The sequence below is a fragment of the Terrapene carolina genome, unplaced genomic scaffold (assembly GCF_002925995.2).
Source record: "Terrapene carolina triunguis isolate 2854851 unplaced genomic scaffold, T_m_triunguis-2.0 Scaffold53, whole genome shotgun sequence".
Lineage (NCBI taxonomy): Eukaryota > Metazoa > Chordata > Testudines > Emydidae > Terrapene > Terrapene triunguis.
The window spans coordinates 19,608,210-19,624,939 of record NW_020664404.1 but is presented as its reverse complement, the minus strand read 5'-3'; the positions used below and the strand labels follow the sequence as shown (position 1 = coordinate 19,624,939).

The following is a 16,730-nucleotide window of genomic DNA, read 5'->3' as shown; positions in this document are numbered from 1 at the left end:
ATATCGGTGATGCATTCAACTCAAACCACGTCCAGCTCTCTACTGCAATCTGTTATACAAGGCATTTCTCCAACTACTCTCCAGGTTCAAAATTGTTTTATGCCAATGGCAATGATCCAAAGCAGGCTCTCTTCGTCTCCCCATCTGGGCAAGACATGTACAAACAGTTACAGTATACACAGTCACGCTGTAATAAGGGATTTTAGGATTTTCTCCATGTAGTTTTAACATGGCTTTGAAAGAGTTCAATTTGTATATCTTCATATAATCACTTCCAGCCAGCTAGACAACCCCACCATTGCAAGCCATGTGTTATAATGAGCCCCATCTAACTTGAGAAAGTCTAGAAGTAGGCTGGGTATATCTATAGCTAGGGACATATCTTTCCCTTGATTCTACCCTCTTACTACATTTTACTGACACACTATTGCCAGTTCAGTATAAAGATAAGTGCTGAATGTATGTGTAGCAACTGACTAATTTTGTGATTGTGTAACTGGATTTGTTCCGTATTTAAAAGTCTCACTATCTTAATTTTGTCTCAGCTCTCCCTCCCAACTAGGGGTAGTGGACTTCAACAACTTAAGGATTTTTTTTTTTTTTTTTTTTTTTTTTTAAATCAGCAACTGAAATTCCTTCCAAAATCAATACAGGTAGCAATTTCCATAAACTGGCAGTGAACGATCAGGAGAATAGTATCTAATTCTTCCAATCTGACAATTACTTAGTTAGGAGTTGTAGATTTCAAACTAATTTAGACTAATTGTTAGAACAGATCCAGCCACCATTGTATGATGGAATTCTCAGAACACTGAATAGCAACCTATTGTAAACAATACAACTATTCCTTTAACAGTAGGCATTGACTATTCCTTTAACTTCATCTATGTAAAGATAAGTTACTAAGTAACAGGATTTGAAGCTAGAATGTTTTCAACTTACCCTAGCTTTTGGCAAACCTATATTTAACCTTTAGGGTTAATACTTTGGATAACTACTAACTGTTTAAACTCAACATTTATAAAACTGCTCTTTTTAATCTAATTCCATAAGATATTTTTAACACCTTTAAAAGACTGACTGATGTTCAGCTGAAATTGCCAGCCAACTTTATTTTAAATTGTCCATTCTGCTTTTGCCAAGAGAGGATTAAATATTATCTTTAAGTATAAATTATTCTATTGAGTGCAAAATCAAGTTTGATTTTAGGCCCTATTCCTGCAATAGGCTCTGCGCAGGCAGACCACTGAAGTCAGTAGGACTCTATGTGGATTCAGGGCTCTGCCTGAGTCTTCCAAACCAGGGCCTAAATTAGGACTACAAACCATCTCTATCCACCTGTATTTATTCAGATTGAAAAATGACAGACCAAGGAAGCTAAAGTTCTTCTAAAGCAGGAGCAGGTATTCTAGTTTCTAGCTTTAAAGTTAATTTGTTAACTTTACCATTGCTAGTGATTTACTTTTGTTCCCTAGAAAGAAAAACATGCCTTCAGGTTTAAGTTTTCCACTGGATGCACATAAGCGTATTCTGAGTTGAACTCCACATTCAAAACTTTATTTAAAATAATGCATGTTTGTATCTAAAACCTAGCATTTAAAGGCATTTTAATTTCTGCAAGTTAAGATTATTCTTACTAGAACTTTATAGTAATTTTTTAGTCTTACATTTTGAAGAATGAATACACGGATATTCAAGAAAAATACTAGAGGCTAGTCAAAATATGAAGAAGCAATTTTTCAAAAAAATGGAAGTTATTTCCATTTTACAGGATTCACGATGAATTTGTTTTTTGCAAGAAAAAGTGAAGTGTTTAAAAAAAGTGAGTCCTGCCCTATTTTTGCTTTCATTTTTGGCAAGCTGCAATAAGACAATGTCCAGAGTTCATCACCTACATTTTCATTTCTCTCCTTTCTTCACTCCAACTTTTCAGAATGTTGACAACTTTTGAGAAGTTAGAGTGGGAAAACTACAGATTAATTTTTCTTGCTGCCAGTAACTTAAACAGCTGAGGAAGTTTTTTGGGAAAAAACTTCCCAGCCATACTCGCTCTCAGAAAAAAGGCAAAAATCCTAGAAAATTTCTACTGCATTCTGTGGCAAGAGGAGAAAAAAAAGTAGAGAACAAAAGCAGAATTCCAAAAGTGTTTTTCAAATGAAAATATCAGTTTTGAAATTTTCCATAAAATAGATTAACTGAAAGCATTTTCCCTTGAAAAAAAATTGGTTTTCAGCGTTTTTCAGTAAGAAAATATTTTGGCTGGAAAATTTTGACCAGCTTGTTAAAATACAGAAACAAGTGGTACACTTTAACTTTAAAAAAGGTATTTACTACAAGTGAAAGAGCTCCTATATCTGTTATGTTATGAAGTACATAACTGAAAGGAATACACTTTAGATGGAAACTAATTCCATTAGTATAAACACACCTACAACATTTCTGCATCAGTTACTACTAGAATAGCTGGAAAGCTCAGAAAAATAACAAAAGCAAGTAGGATGGATACTGGTCCATGTAGAAAGGAGGAAGAGCTGAAATAACTCATAAGGCAATCTTACTTAGAGCTGTTTTTGTATGAGAACAATAACTTTAGAAGTTGTACTAACTCCTTTATTAAACTTTTTTGGACTATAATATTCTTATTGGTCGTATGTATGTTTCTTTCTCCCAACCACTACAATGCTCAAAAATATCAGTGTGATAAGGATACTTTTTCTGAGATAACTATGAGATTTAAGATCTTGGTCAAAGAAACTAGGACTATAGCTCAGAAAAGTTACCTCTGGAGACTTTTTTAAAAATTGGCTTTCCACTAGCTGTCTTCCAGTCATCTGGCACAGAAGCTGATTTAAGAGACAGGTTACATATCACAATTAATAGTTCTGCAATTTTGTATCTGAGTTCCTTCAGAACTCTTGGGCGAATATCATCTGGTCCTGGTGACTTACTACTATTTAAATTTATCAATTTGTTCCAAAACCTCCTTTACAACACCTCAATCTGGCACAGTTCCTTAGGTGTCAGCTAAAAAGAATGACTCAGGTGTAGCAATTTCCCCCACATCCTCTGCAGTGAAGACCAATGCAAACAATTCATTTACCTTTTCCGTAATGATCTTGCCTTGCCAAACTGACTGTATGGCAGACTTCCTGGTTCTGATGTACTTACAATTTTTGTTGTCGTTAGTTTGTGCATCTTTTGCTAGTTGCTCTTCTAATTCTTTTTAGGCCTGCCTAATTATACTTTTACACTCTACTTGCCAGAGTTTATGCTCCTTTCAATTGTCCTCACTAGAATTTGACTTTCAATTTTTAAAGGATGCCTTCTGGCCTCAAACAGCTTCTTTTACTCTGTTTACCCATCAGGGCATTTTTCTGGTTCTCTAACTTTTTTTTTCCTTTTTTGGATTTGGGGTTTCCATGCAGTTTGCAAGCATTTCACTCTTGATTGTTCCTTTTAAATTTCCATTTAACTAGCCTCCTCATTTTTGTGTAGTTCCCCTTTTGGAAGTTAAATACTTCTCTGGGTTTCTTTGACATTTCACCCCCTACAAAAAAGTTAAATTTAATCACATTATGTTCGCTATTACTGAGCGGTTCAGCTATATTCACTTCTTGGACCAGATCCTGTGCTCCCCATCTAGGATTAAAATCAAGGATTTCCTCTCTCCTGGGTTCCAGGACTAGCTGCTTCAATAAGCAGTCATTTCAATAGAAATTTTATCTCTGCATCCCATCCTGAGGCCATGTACCCAGTCAATATGGGGATAGTTGAAATCCCCCATTACTACTGAGTTCTCTGTTTTTGTAGCTGCTCTAATGTTCCTGAGCATTTCATAATCACCATCCCCATTCTGGTCAAGTGGTCAGTAGTATATTTGTACTGCTATGCTCTTATTCAAGCACGGAATTTCTATCTATAGAGATTCTACAATACAGTTTAACTAATTTAAGATTTTTACAATACTTGATGCTACGTTTTCTTTCACATATAGTGCCAGTCTCCGACCAGCACGACCTACTCTGTCATTCATATATATTTTGTAACCCGCTATTACAGTGTCTCATTGATTATCATTGTTCCACCAAGTTTCTGTGATGCATATTATATCAATAGCTTAATTTAATATCAGATGGTCATGATTTCACTGGAACCAGGATTTACCCATTACCAGCTGACACAACGTGCGTGTATATGCTGACTGCAAAGTCTTAATCTCACATAAGTTAACAGTGCTTTAAGGTTGCATTTTAATACTACATTTCTAGTGATGACAGGACCCAAGTCTCAAATCTCCAACAGCTGAATGTCACCGGACTTTTAGGGACAGCCTTCCTAAAAGGATAGGACAGTAAAAACGCATAGATTTCTGACATTTAAATTGTAATTATATAGTTAACATCTTTAGTTATATTGGTACGCATTTGTCTAAACAATGCCTAAATACAGAACTCCTCAATCTCCCTGGAGGAAGAACAGAATAGATTTTATAAAGAGATGAAACATAGGAAAAAAAATAGTAACATCCCCTTTCCCTCATTCATTGTTTTGATACCAGTGTTTTCTCCCTACAATTCCGAACTCAGGAGTGGACAGAAGTAAAAAAAATTATTCTTAATATTTAATTTTAAAATTGAAAATGTGTAATTTAACATCTTTAACAAATGTACTCAATGAACTCACACCGTCCCCAAAATACAAAAGAATTTAGAGAAATTTGTAAAGCCATCTATTATACTTAAATGAAGGGAATAAAGACTGGAAATTAGAAAGCAAGAGGTAGAAAAGAACTAAGAATTCTGTAGCACTGCGCTTTTAGAAAAAAAAAAAAAATCTCCCTACTGTGAAAAAAAGCATTTCAGTTTAAAACTTTTATCACTAACCTATTAGGTTTATCAAAGTGTACTGCAGCTTTATTTGATAGAGCACAAGAGGGCAATTTCTCTCTCTCTTTGCTAGGGAGAGAATTTAGTGTATCATCTTTAGGTGTCTTTGAATCTGCTTCGGCTGATATGGAAAGGCTTATTTCCTCAGTTTTTCCATGTTTACTGTCATTGTCTGAACTCTTGATATCTAAGTAACGTCCATTGTCCTCTGGAACTGAGAGAGGCATGTGGACTAAGTCACAAATCACTGGAACAGCAAAATTTTCATTCTTGAGGAAGTCTATTTCACTAGAAGAAGAAAAACAAATGTTACATTGCAGCTTTTCAAAAGAAGATCTGAATCAGACAACTGAAATATGAAAATATTGTGGTGTAAATGAATACCATGCTATGTCAATTCTTTTTTACAACTTCAGTAACGTCTCATCTTATATCATACGAGATGTGTCGTGCTCCTTTCAGAGGGTACATCTACTGCAGAAAAAAAAAAAAACTCAACCCAAGTTTCAGAGCCTAGACCAACTGACTCAGGCTTGTGCTACAGGGCTAAAAATACCAGTGCAGATGTTTCCGCTCGGGATGGGGAAATGCGTCCCCCTGGTGAGGGGGATGTGGCTCAGAGCCAGTGGTCCTACCTGAGTGAGAATGTCTACACTGCTATTTTTAGTCACAAGCCTGAGTCAGCTGACATGGCCTCTGAGACTCACTGCCACAGTGTTTTTTTGGTTTTTTTTTGCAGCGTAGGTGTACCCTTTTTTTGTAAAGGAAAATGAAGTGGTGTAGCCAGAAAGATCTTAAAGATAAAAGCGTAGAAAGACTGATCTTTATATGTTTCGGGCTGAGCCCAAAGAATTCAACAAACACGAAGTGTCAAGAAGCACATGTCTATATGGAGTATAATATTTAAGATGTTTTGGCTTTGAATTAATTTTCAGAGCTCAATATTTAATATACTTTCATTTGCTCTGAAATGGTAACTATACACGGACTAAATGACTGAGAGGTTATCACTTTTTGTATATATAGATACATACTCTGAAGAAATCTTATTGTGTAACTTAAGGGATACAGAAAAGCTGGTGCAAGACTAATAGTTTGTTTCTTTTATTTCAAAAGGAGAAAGTTGTTAAAATGAACATCCCCTCAGCAGTGTTTGCAACGTAAGTATTGCAGTACTTAGGAACCAAAAGAAATTGACGACAGAAGTGAAACAAGATTTTCATTTTCCACGCAGAGAGAAATGCAAACACAAATAGTTCAACGGTAAAGAGCAAAAAGTATTTAAGTTCATTTTAGTTTCACTGTTTAAACAATTTAAATTAAGGATGTAAAATGTTAACCAGTTAACCAATAAGCATCAGTCTTACCAGTAATGTATTCAGTTAATGTTTAAATGCCTAATGTGCGGGGCCAGCAGCTGGGACCCCGTGTAAAACATGGGGGTACTGCAGCACCCGCCATGCCTGTTGTGAACTCGTCAACGGTAAAACATTTAACCGATACAACTGGAATAATTTAAACAGTTACTTTTTAAAAATGCCATTTACATCCCTAATGTAAATAAGATTCCTTATCTATCTATATTTAAGTTAACGGTGTCATCTTAATTTTCTATGATTGATAAATGCAGGAGATAAATTACTACATAGGTTGAACCTCTCTAGTCTGGCACCCTCGGGACCTGACCGGTGCCGAACCAGAGAATTTGCCGAACCATGGGAGGTTAATATTGTAGTGAGCGCGTCTCTTTATTTTTATCTCGCCGAGGCGAATAAACGGAACAACGCTTGCAACGCCACCTATCCAAGGCTTACCGGCTCTCTTCATAACAAAGTGTTAGTGTTGTTACACAATTTTACTGTATTGGCACAAGGCAATAAGTAGATAAAGCATAAAAAACAAAATAAAATCATCCCGGACCACGGATGTTACCCGACCAGAGAGTGCCGGACTAGAGAGGTTCAACCTGTATGTAACGGGAGCCCTTAAAAAGTTCTAAAAATCTGAAATATTCTATTGGTTCTAACAAAATTCCATATATTAAAGGTAAGATTCTGTCAGTTCTAGAGACAAACCCTATGAACAACTAGTGAGGTTTTTTGTTTTTTTGTTTTAAATATTTTACATATATTCTTATGTAAAATGCTGCAAAATCAAAAATACATACCTCTCAAGTCTTCGGATTTGTTCCATCAAAGACCATTTCTCACTGTTTAATGCATTAATTTGATCTTCTAATTTTTGCACTATTAAGCATTGCTAAATGCAAGATAAAAATAATGAAAACAATTTAGCAAATTCCACTTATGACAGTACATAACAAACCTGCATAAGTGTGTTAACTATAATCTTACTTCTATTGACTGTGATGCTCCAAATACAGGAACGCTCCCTAGTGTAGGAGTGGTAACCTCTAACTCATCCTCTTCAACACCAACTGCTACATCCACAACATCTCTTGCAGTTACTTGATGGTTTCCGAAGTCACGATAGAGTTGTAACAAGTCTGGAGGCTTTGGAATGTTCAATCCTACATCATCCCACAGTTCAAAATCCTTGAAATGATTAAAAGCAGAGTCAGAAGTCTATGGCACATTTCTTTTTATTCTTGAATTTTTGTTCACTTCATTACATTTATATAGCTGCATAAGAACAAGACACATGCCAAAATGTCAAGGTAATTTGGAGAATGCAAGGTGAGCTGCTTATACCCAACTGAAGGGAAAAACAGAAGAAGTCAAAGTTGCTCCTCCAGGGCAGAAAGTAGTATCACCCCAAAGAAACTTCTAAGATCTGCATTAGGAAGCCTTCCAAAATGCATATCTGGCAATATTAGTAGTTGTTTCTTTCATAAGGTGTGTGGATTTTATCAGGTATACCAGTCAGGCAAATTTTTAGCATAAAGCAGGCAGCTGGTGGAAGGGTATTGTACTACTGATGCAGGGGTCTTTTTACCCCTCAAAGTTTAAATAGATAAATAAATTAAATAAATTCCACCTCATACATACACATGGATTTTACTGCATCTATCTATCTATAAATAATACAGGGGCCTAAATTTTCAAAAATGCAAAGTCTCAAACTGTGTGCACAAATAATCCATTACTTACATAACTGGTTATTTGAGTGCATATTCACATTCAATACTGGGTACCATGGGTGGCAGGTGAGGCTTTCCCTTGGGGAGGATAGGAAGCTCCCTGCCCCACCTGTTCTGGCGAAGGCCCCACCCCTGCTCACTGCTCTCAGCCCCCCTGGAAGGCCCTGCTTGGGTTGAGCTCTTGGCCACGGCTGGAGCTCCAAGCCAGTTCCATCTCCACTCCACCTCTTCTCTCCCCCCACACCCAAATCCGCAACTGTCCCTCCCCTCCAGCATGAGGTTTGGGGAGGCTTAGCCTCCATTACACGCCACCCATGTTGGGCACTCAATCACAGTAATTGCGGACATTTCAAAACTTGGGAACCATTTTATCTTTTTAGACTATCACCTAAAGTTCTCTATTTTCTTGTTTGACTATTCTGCATTATTTCTATCTCCACTATTAAGTTTGCTCAAAATAACATAAGAAAAGAGAAGAACATGTGTAAGACATTAAAATACATTTGATTATTCAAGTATTGTGTCACTTTGGGTTTGTCTACTCAGCAGCTAGGATTGTGCTTCCCAGGGTAGGGAGATGGGCATGCAATAGCTCTGTTTGAGCAGGTGCACTAAAAACAGCAGTGTGGCTGCTGCCGTGACAGCTTGGGCTAGCCACCAAAATACTAATCTGTCTAAGCCTGAGTATGGACACCTGTAGCTAGCTTAAACTGCCAACTATGCCACAGTGGCCGCATTGCTATTTTTGGCATGCTAACTTGAATAGAACTCATGTACATCTGTCTATACACGTTGGGAAGCATGCTCCTAGCAGCTGTGCAGATATACTCTTAAAGAGCATCTTCAAAGATATTAAATGCTGACATTTTTGTACAATTCTTTTCCACTGTTCTTCAGGCATACATTTCTTGTTTTATATTAGAGATCTAGGATTTATTTTTTCCACTCTCTGCCTTTGAGGGCAGAATTTGGCCCACATAAGTTCTGTTATTGCTAATTATGCATGAGAATCAGAAAATCCAACTTGACTCTCAGAGAATGGGTTGAGTTTGCAGGACTGGCCATTAAAAATTTTTCCCCCTGTAAACTGAACACATTTGGTATATAACGTGAGACATATGTGCAACCCAACAATTTAATTTTTATGGAGTCAATCTGAAGAGCAGAAATGCACATTAAGGACACCGCACTTAATAGAGAGCCTCAAAGAATTCTTTTAGAGAGATAAACTGTTCTGTTGCACACTATTTCAACATTACAAAAATGTTCATGTAATATGTGGTAGCATTTAAGTTTTTCCATAAAGATGTGCATTTTGTCCACTGCTATATGGGTTTACAAAATATTATCTAATACTATGTAATAGTAATTCCCATCCCTTACTTCATTTTTATCGAACCTTAAAAACAGACAGTAAATTCTGAGAGTTAATATTGTACACAGTTTGACTGAGAAATAGGTATTGTATAAATTTATGAAAACTGCTGCACAATATTTTATGCTGGGGAAAGATTGCTGGCTTTACCTTATTTAAACATACCGATAAAATTCACTTCAAAGCAGCAAGCAGAATATGATTATTTTCTTGGTATTTGTTCCATGGCAGGTAAAATGAAGTTGAATTTTTGAAAACATTGTTTTTTCCCCTACTGGTAAAGCTTCCATTGTGGGTCATAATTCCATTATTGACGTGATGATTGGCTGGGAAGTATTAAGCAAGTAGAAGACCCGAGCTCTTTCCCTGCATGTTGGTTGTAAGTCTCGGGGACTGTCTACATTAACCCAGAAACGAGCAGATAATCAAACTTTTCTAAAAATGCTAAACTGAGGAAATCACTACACAAACTTGGAATAGTTACCCTGATGGGCTATTTTTTCTCCATATAGTTACTTCTGATGACAAATGCATAGCAAATTGTTTAGAAAATTAATTTCTCATTTCACTTTCTATATGCTGTAATTAGAATACACATAAAATGGTTATTGTAATAAAAACTATGATCAACTGAAGGTTTTCAGAAGAAGATAATGTTCAAACACACCTTTTAAGAGCGACATTGTGTGTTTGTGTCAGCGTGTCGGAAAAATATATGGTAGTTTTGTATTTACAAATTGTAACTGGATAATGGATTACCAGATTAAAAAATGCTCTAAAATATAGTTCTACCCATTTTTGTGTGCTCGGCAGCCCTTTATTTACATGTTTTGAAAACAAAGCCTATTTTGATGCATTACTTAGTGCTTCTGTACTTTCAATTTATGGCTCTAATCAGCAAAATATTTATGACCATGCTTAATTTTATGCATGCTAGTAGTCCCACTAATTTCACTGGGATTACTCAGGTGCATATCGTTCAGTGCATTTGTAAGAGTTTGCAAAACCAGAGCTCATTTCAAGACCTATTCTGACATCAAAAGCAAATTTAAAAAACCCAGATTCAAAAACAAGAAATGCAGGCAAACATTGTTATCAGAAAGGTTAACCAAACTTTACCTGATCATCACTTTCATCTGAAAAGGTTATTGAAGTAAGCTTGTAACTATTCTTTAATAAAAATTCATTGACTAGGAAGTTTAGAGCTCTTTTCTCAAGAGGTTTGATTGGCTCCTGCAAAAAAGAAAACAATGAAAACTGTAAATCTTATGCTCACCTTCTTTATGGTTGCTATGCTACAGCTGTATGTGGGTTAAAGTTATTAACTCAATGTCTGTCAACCACCTACCTGAATTTCAGGACTTGATTTATAATTTTTTCGTTCCTGCAAAGGAACTTCATTTTCTGCAAAAAAAGAAGTTAACATAAAATTTACTCTCTTTCACCTGGAAAGAGGTCAGCTACTTCTACATTGTCAAAGTAGAAAGACTAAAGAAAAGGTTTATGTACACCACCTGCAGCCTGAGTCAGGTTGGCTCGGAGGGCCTGAATGGTCTCCTTGGCTTTCCGTAGTTCAAACTCCAGGACTGGACAGGGATTTGGATTAAACACACACAGGCATCCAACCAAGGAAAGGGAAACAAAAATAAAATATAAAAAGCAAGGATGGGTGTAAAAAAAATATACAGTTTGTATTAAACAGAAAGCATGCAGTCTTTATGGAACTCATGGACACATGCAGCAGAGTTGGCCTGAAAGCAAACTGGTGAACATTTTCCATAATCATAGTGGTCTACAGTTATCAAAACTGGAAGTTCAAGCTGTCTGACAAGGAATCGCTGTAGGTTTTTAATAAAATTACTATAATATGTATCTTAACTTTGCATTAAATTGAGGAAAATGTAGTGATGCTTCCAACCCGCCCCTCTCCAAATCCTACTAACCAATATGCTGTGATCTTTTGGGATAAAACAAAGGGAGTAGTTTTTAAAAAAGCTAGTGTTAGAGGTAGTGGAAGCAGTTTGTGTGGCAAAGCTGAATTAATTTAGAATGCCATGGTATTGTTGTCCTTTTAAACTATTTAAGGTTGTTTTATAATAAAGAAACTACACACTGTTTTGCTACTTTGAATGAATGCCATGGAGACATCTCAAAGTTTGAATCCCACTGTATTTTTTGCTATGAGACAGTTACCAAAATATCATTTACAAGGTTTTTCGTTACAATTGCTATGAGTTTTCTGTTATTTTCTAGAAGAAGACTTGGATTTTTCACTCTAACAAGACGAAGTGAAGCTACTGCAACAAGTCAAATACAATTAGATATGCATTGCTAAAAGAAAGACCTATATATCTCAGAGTCCTCAGAGGAAGCTTACAGTACACTCACTTATTCATAAGTAATGTTTCCTCTGAAAGTCTTTACTTATACTACAGTTCTAAAACTAAGGTCAATTGAACTCATTCAAAATTGGAGATTCAAAGAGTATAATAAAATTTAGTTGTTTAACATCTCCATTATGAATTATCCTAACAATGTTCCAATAAAGTTTACTCTAACTAGTATTTTTTAAATGTGAGTACAGTGCTGCTACCTTGAAAGTTCTAAAAATCAAGGTCAGATATACAGTGGCTGCCAATTTAAAATATACTTTGAACCTCTGTAAAAGGATTTAACAACTTTCCTTTTCATAGCCATTTACATTTAAATATTTTGAGGGAACCTATTTAGGGAGTTACCAGCGTTCAGACACCTTGCTGATTCAACTCAGCCAGGTATAGAGTATGCGCATTAGTCTGAATACCAAATGTAGGCAATTATACTTATGGTAAATACCAAATATTCAGTTGTCTAGAGTAAATGAAGTAGTTCAGTATTTAACTATAAGTGATAAAACTATATACTTAAATATTAGCTAAAACTACTTTGGAGAGCTGAGATGGTCTAAACTAATTTAATTTTAATACCGATGTGAAGCTAATGATGTTTTAACTCTGTCAAATAAGAACAAGTTTAATATATTCTTCACACAATCATTGCCCGGAAACACTTTACTGGAGTATTCTGAAAGACTATTTTAGATGACAATGCCGTGAACAAGTGTTTCATTTAATTGGCTCTTGTCTGTAAGATGTATTATTCAGTGCTGGGCAAAAAAGTGTACAAATAATTCAGTTTCCCTGTTGGATTGTCATTAACAAGAGCCTCTTGACTATAAATGAGTGCATGGAAAAAAGATTCACTCAGTTTGCATTTATCCATCAAAACTGAAGTAGTAACTACAGTACATCACATTTACTATATGAAAGTAACTTGTTTGATGCACAGAATTTTACTGCAGCAGTACAAAAGCACAACTGAGGATCTGATGAGAAAGTATGTAAAAGATCTCTTTAGTAGTCAGCAATGCTGATCTGCAAACATTTCTGTGCAACCAAGTTAGGAAATGTTTTTACTGAAAATTACACTTTTATATATAACTAATCATTTTTAGTATTTGCTTAAACATATGAATATCACACAAGTTTATAGTTAGATTCTAAATAGTAATGTGTTGATTTATTCAATTTTGAAAAATATAAAAACCATGTAACTGATTGACTTTAGATAAAATAATAATTTAACAAAAAGTGAGCATGTATTCATATTTTTGGATCTCTTTAAAATATTATAAAATGATAAAAAATAAATTACAGAACAATTGCAGATCAGAAGTGCCCTGCACCAGAATGATATAAATGTAAAAGAACATCGGTAAAAAACACAAACTGGAGAAACTCAAGAATCCCACTGAGGAAAACTGAAGCTGAAATAAGAGACATATGACTGAAGGCATAGAAAGCCAAAAAACCCATGTCAGACAAACCCATGTCAGACGGCAAGAATTAAAATTTGAGTGAACAACTGCAATGATGCTGAAGGAATAAAACACAACCATTATGACTTTACCTGCTTGTTCCTACCAAAATGGGTTACTCTGCTGCATGTTTCTCTTTAAATGGCTTAAGATTTTAAACAAGACAAATATCTGAGGAGCATTAGCTCTACAGTATGTCAAAACAGCCACATTATATGGCACAAAATAAAACTGACACTATTAAGTCTCAGACCTCATTTCTTATTGTGTATAACTCAGCTATTTTAGCTCCCACCAAGCTGACAAAATTTCAGTTTTCAGTAACCTAAATTTGCTTTTTAAAATTTTTTTTTAAAAGAAGTGTACATTTGTCAGTATTTGCCTATTCTTAGTGTGCATGATTTGTAAAATGTTAGTCCAGAATATTGATTAATCTTTTAAAATATCATTCAGAATTAACTTTTTTTTATTTGAGAGACAATTATGCATATTTCAACAAGCAGCTACATTTCATGATGTCTTGTTACTGCATTTTTTATCATACAACAATGGTCAGCACCAATGCCACTATATTCTGATAGTTCTAGCTGGGGAGATCTTTTTTACTCTATTTAAGAGAAAAATTGCACTGCCTGATAATTTAGCAAATATTGACCACTGTATGGTATCAGTACCTTGTTGTCAGGGAGTTTAATTCCCTTGTGATCTAAGAGCAGCATGTATAAATACCTCCAATGGACTCAGTCCATTGGACTGCTTTAAGTGTCAGGCTTGATGGACCAGCTAACAGGTACAGCCCATTAGGCAACTTGGAGGGAGGGCTTATCAAGAGCAATCCGGATAAGTCTAAGTGTTTGGTGTGAGACAGCTCTCTTAAGGAAGAAATTGAGTTTCCTCCCACCTCTGTGAGGAAAGCAGAGATTCGGAAGCTGGAGCCCAGAATGTGGCTAATCTCCCTACAATGATGTCCTCTTGAACTTTTCACTGTGCCTTAAAATTCAATGGTTTCTGTAGTCTATTCACCTTCCAAGTCAGGAAGGCAAAACTGTCCAGGTAGAATTTGCTTCAAGAGACTGGGGTTGCTTGCTCCTCCTGCAAGGAAGAAGAGCTCAGATTGCCTTCAGCTGCCTTAGGAAAGCACTGAGCCTGCATTAGTGAAGTTGAACCTTCCAAGTAAGTGACTAGGGTCAAGATTTAAAAAAACAAACAAACAAACAAAAAAAAAAACACGATTATTTTCAGTGCCTCAATTTGTGGGTGACTAATCTGAGACATCTTAAAGAGGCTTGATTTTCAGGGTGGGTTGGCTCAACATTTTCTTAAAAACCAGGCTTCTTTAAGAATCTCAAAATCATTAGACACTTGAGACTCTTGACCCTAAGGCTGAGAACTCCAGTTTAAAAACACTCTGCAAGTAAGGTCAGAGACTACTTCTGAGAGGGCAGGGGGACAGGCAGAAGGAGTGCAGGGCTATGCTATGTTAGTAATCTTCTCTGCGCACCAAAAAAATAAAGTAGTTGCAATAAATATCTGAACTATAACCAGCTTGGCACCTGGTTCTTGGAGAGCCACTGGGTCAAATGCATGCTTGTAAGTAGTACAATTCACGTTACTTCAGTGAAATTTGTAATATTATATCTCTGAATCAGTTTGTCAGCCTTTTTCCATAGTACTTCACATATGACAGTGTAAAGGCAGTTACTATATAGGCAAGTGTCTCTATTCCTTTCATACTTCTGAAGTCACTGTGTTTGCAGTGTTACTGTAGCTACATTGGTCCCAGGATATTAGAGAGAAAGAAGGTGGGTGAGGTTATATGTTTTATCAGACCAACTTCTATTGCTGAAAGAGAAGCTTTCGAGCTATACGGAGCTCTTCTTCAGGAGCAGGGAAAGATACTCCACATGTCACAGCTAAATACAAGGTGGAACGGACTGCTTAGCATAAGTAGTTACATACTGTAAGAGACCATTTCATCTGTGGTAATGAGATTACTGGAACACCCTATAAATGTGGGGAGGAAGGGAGAGCCAGACAGAAAAAAAAAAAAAAAGGAGCAATAGGTGAGGGATGAATGGAACTGACAGATTTGACAGTGGGGATTGATTTTTCGAGTTAGTTCATATTTATTAATTACACAAATCAGGGCATCACATGCCTAAAATTTCCAAACCTACAGCTCTAGCAGGTATAGTTTAGTAGTTATGGGATACATTTTTCAAACTCCAATTAACATAATTTCAAATCACTACAATATTTCTATACCACATAGTGAATTTAAGATGGAGCAGAAGCCTCAGTTCTTATATTCTATTCTCTTAATACAGGATGCTATAGGTTTTTGATTGCAAGCTTGTATTCTTTACTAGTCTGTAGGAATGAAACCCATTTTCATTAGCTTGTTATTTTACCATAATGAATGTTAAGAGGAGGAATATTAAACCCCATCATCTCTTCAACATTAACTTTTATTAATTTTTTTCAATTAACTCAGCACTTAAAATAAATCATGATTTTAGGTAAAAGAAAAATCAAGTATCCAATTGAATCAATTTTCCAGAAAAATGAGTCAGCTTTTGGCAATTTTCACCTAATACCACAAGCTTTAATGACAAATGAATTTTGTATCACTCTTTTTGGATTGTTTACATATGTATATAGGTAATTTCTGATACCCAGGTCTTGATGTATTATATCAGGGGTCTAAGCAGCAAAATGGATTTTTAAGTTGCAATTTGGTTTGTCATCTATATTCACATATCTGGGCTGATGAATTTTCATGTCTTACATCTTTTTCCCCTCAAAGAGATGAAGATGAAAAAATTCAATCACAGTACAGGTCCTCTTCATCAGATTCCCCAGATAAGCTCATATGAGACACTCCCCCGCCCCCAGCCATTTTAACTACAGATAGGATCAAATGGACTGGCAAATCTGAAATGCATAAGTCCATTTTCTTTTCTGCTTACACAATTCACCAATGAAGACTGAACATCAATACTGAGAACTGGAATATACAAATATAAACAGATGCCTTGAACTATTACAATAAGAAGTCTGAAAATAAGGAGAGTGCTGTATATTATGGCAAGAAGAGCAATACAAGGACTTCCGTTTGGCAGGTATAACATTTTTGCCTCTATATTCTTTGAATGTAATAAAGTGGGTTCTAATAGTGACTAGCCATGGCACAATTCTGATTTTACAAACAAATCAGGACTAGTTTATTTTAGCTACTGATGAATACAATGGCTTTCTATCTTTCTTACTGCTTTCAAGGGGCACAACAATAAAATCAGAAATTATGGGTTCTGTATAGAGAAATCTTTGAAGGGGAGGACAGCAGTATGAAAAGGTAGTTAATTCCAAGAGCTAGGATGAACTATTATCAAAAGGAGCCTTGTGTATATTAGATTATGTCCTCACTTCTTCCCAAGACTGAAATTCAAACTCTTAAGAGCGCTATGATATCAAAGTGTCTCCTTAGACAAGAGGAGAAAAAGTGAGAGAAAG

At 35.8% G+C, this 16,730-nt stretch overlaps 1 protein-coding gene across 3 annotated transcripts in view; it reads right to left on the bottom strand.

Moving 5' to 3' along the window:
* The window catches only part of RELCH (RAB11 binding and LisH domain, coiled-coil and HEAT repeat containing), a 122,820-nt gene that overhangs the window by 80,318 nt on the left and 25,772 nt on the right, over positions 1 to 16,730 (bottom strand). For 2 of the 3 annotated variants that reach the window (XM_026658541.2, XM_026658565.2), the window contains exons 3-8: positions 10,876 to 10,947; positions 10,710 to 10,765; positions 10,481 to 10,594; positions 7,241 to 7,441; positions 7,054 to 7,145; positions 4,884 to 5,174 (exon numbers count right to left, since the gene is read on the bottom strand). In XM_026658541.2, the coding sequence (XP_026514326.1) occupies positions 4,884 to 5,174; positions 7,054 to 7,145; positions 7,241 to 7,441; positions 10,481 to 10,594; positions 10,710 to 10,765; positions 10,876 to 10,947 (826 nt within the window). Of the gene's footprint in view, positions 1 to 4,883; positions 5,175 to 7,053; positions 7,146 to 7,240; positions 7,442 to 10,480; positions 10,595 to 10,709; positions 10,766 to 10,875; positions 10,948 to 16,730 lie in introns of those variants that run through there. The other variant, XM_029912858.1, reaches the window with a different exon arrangement.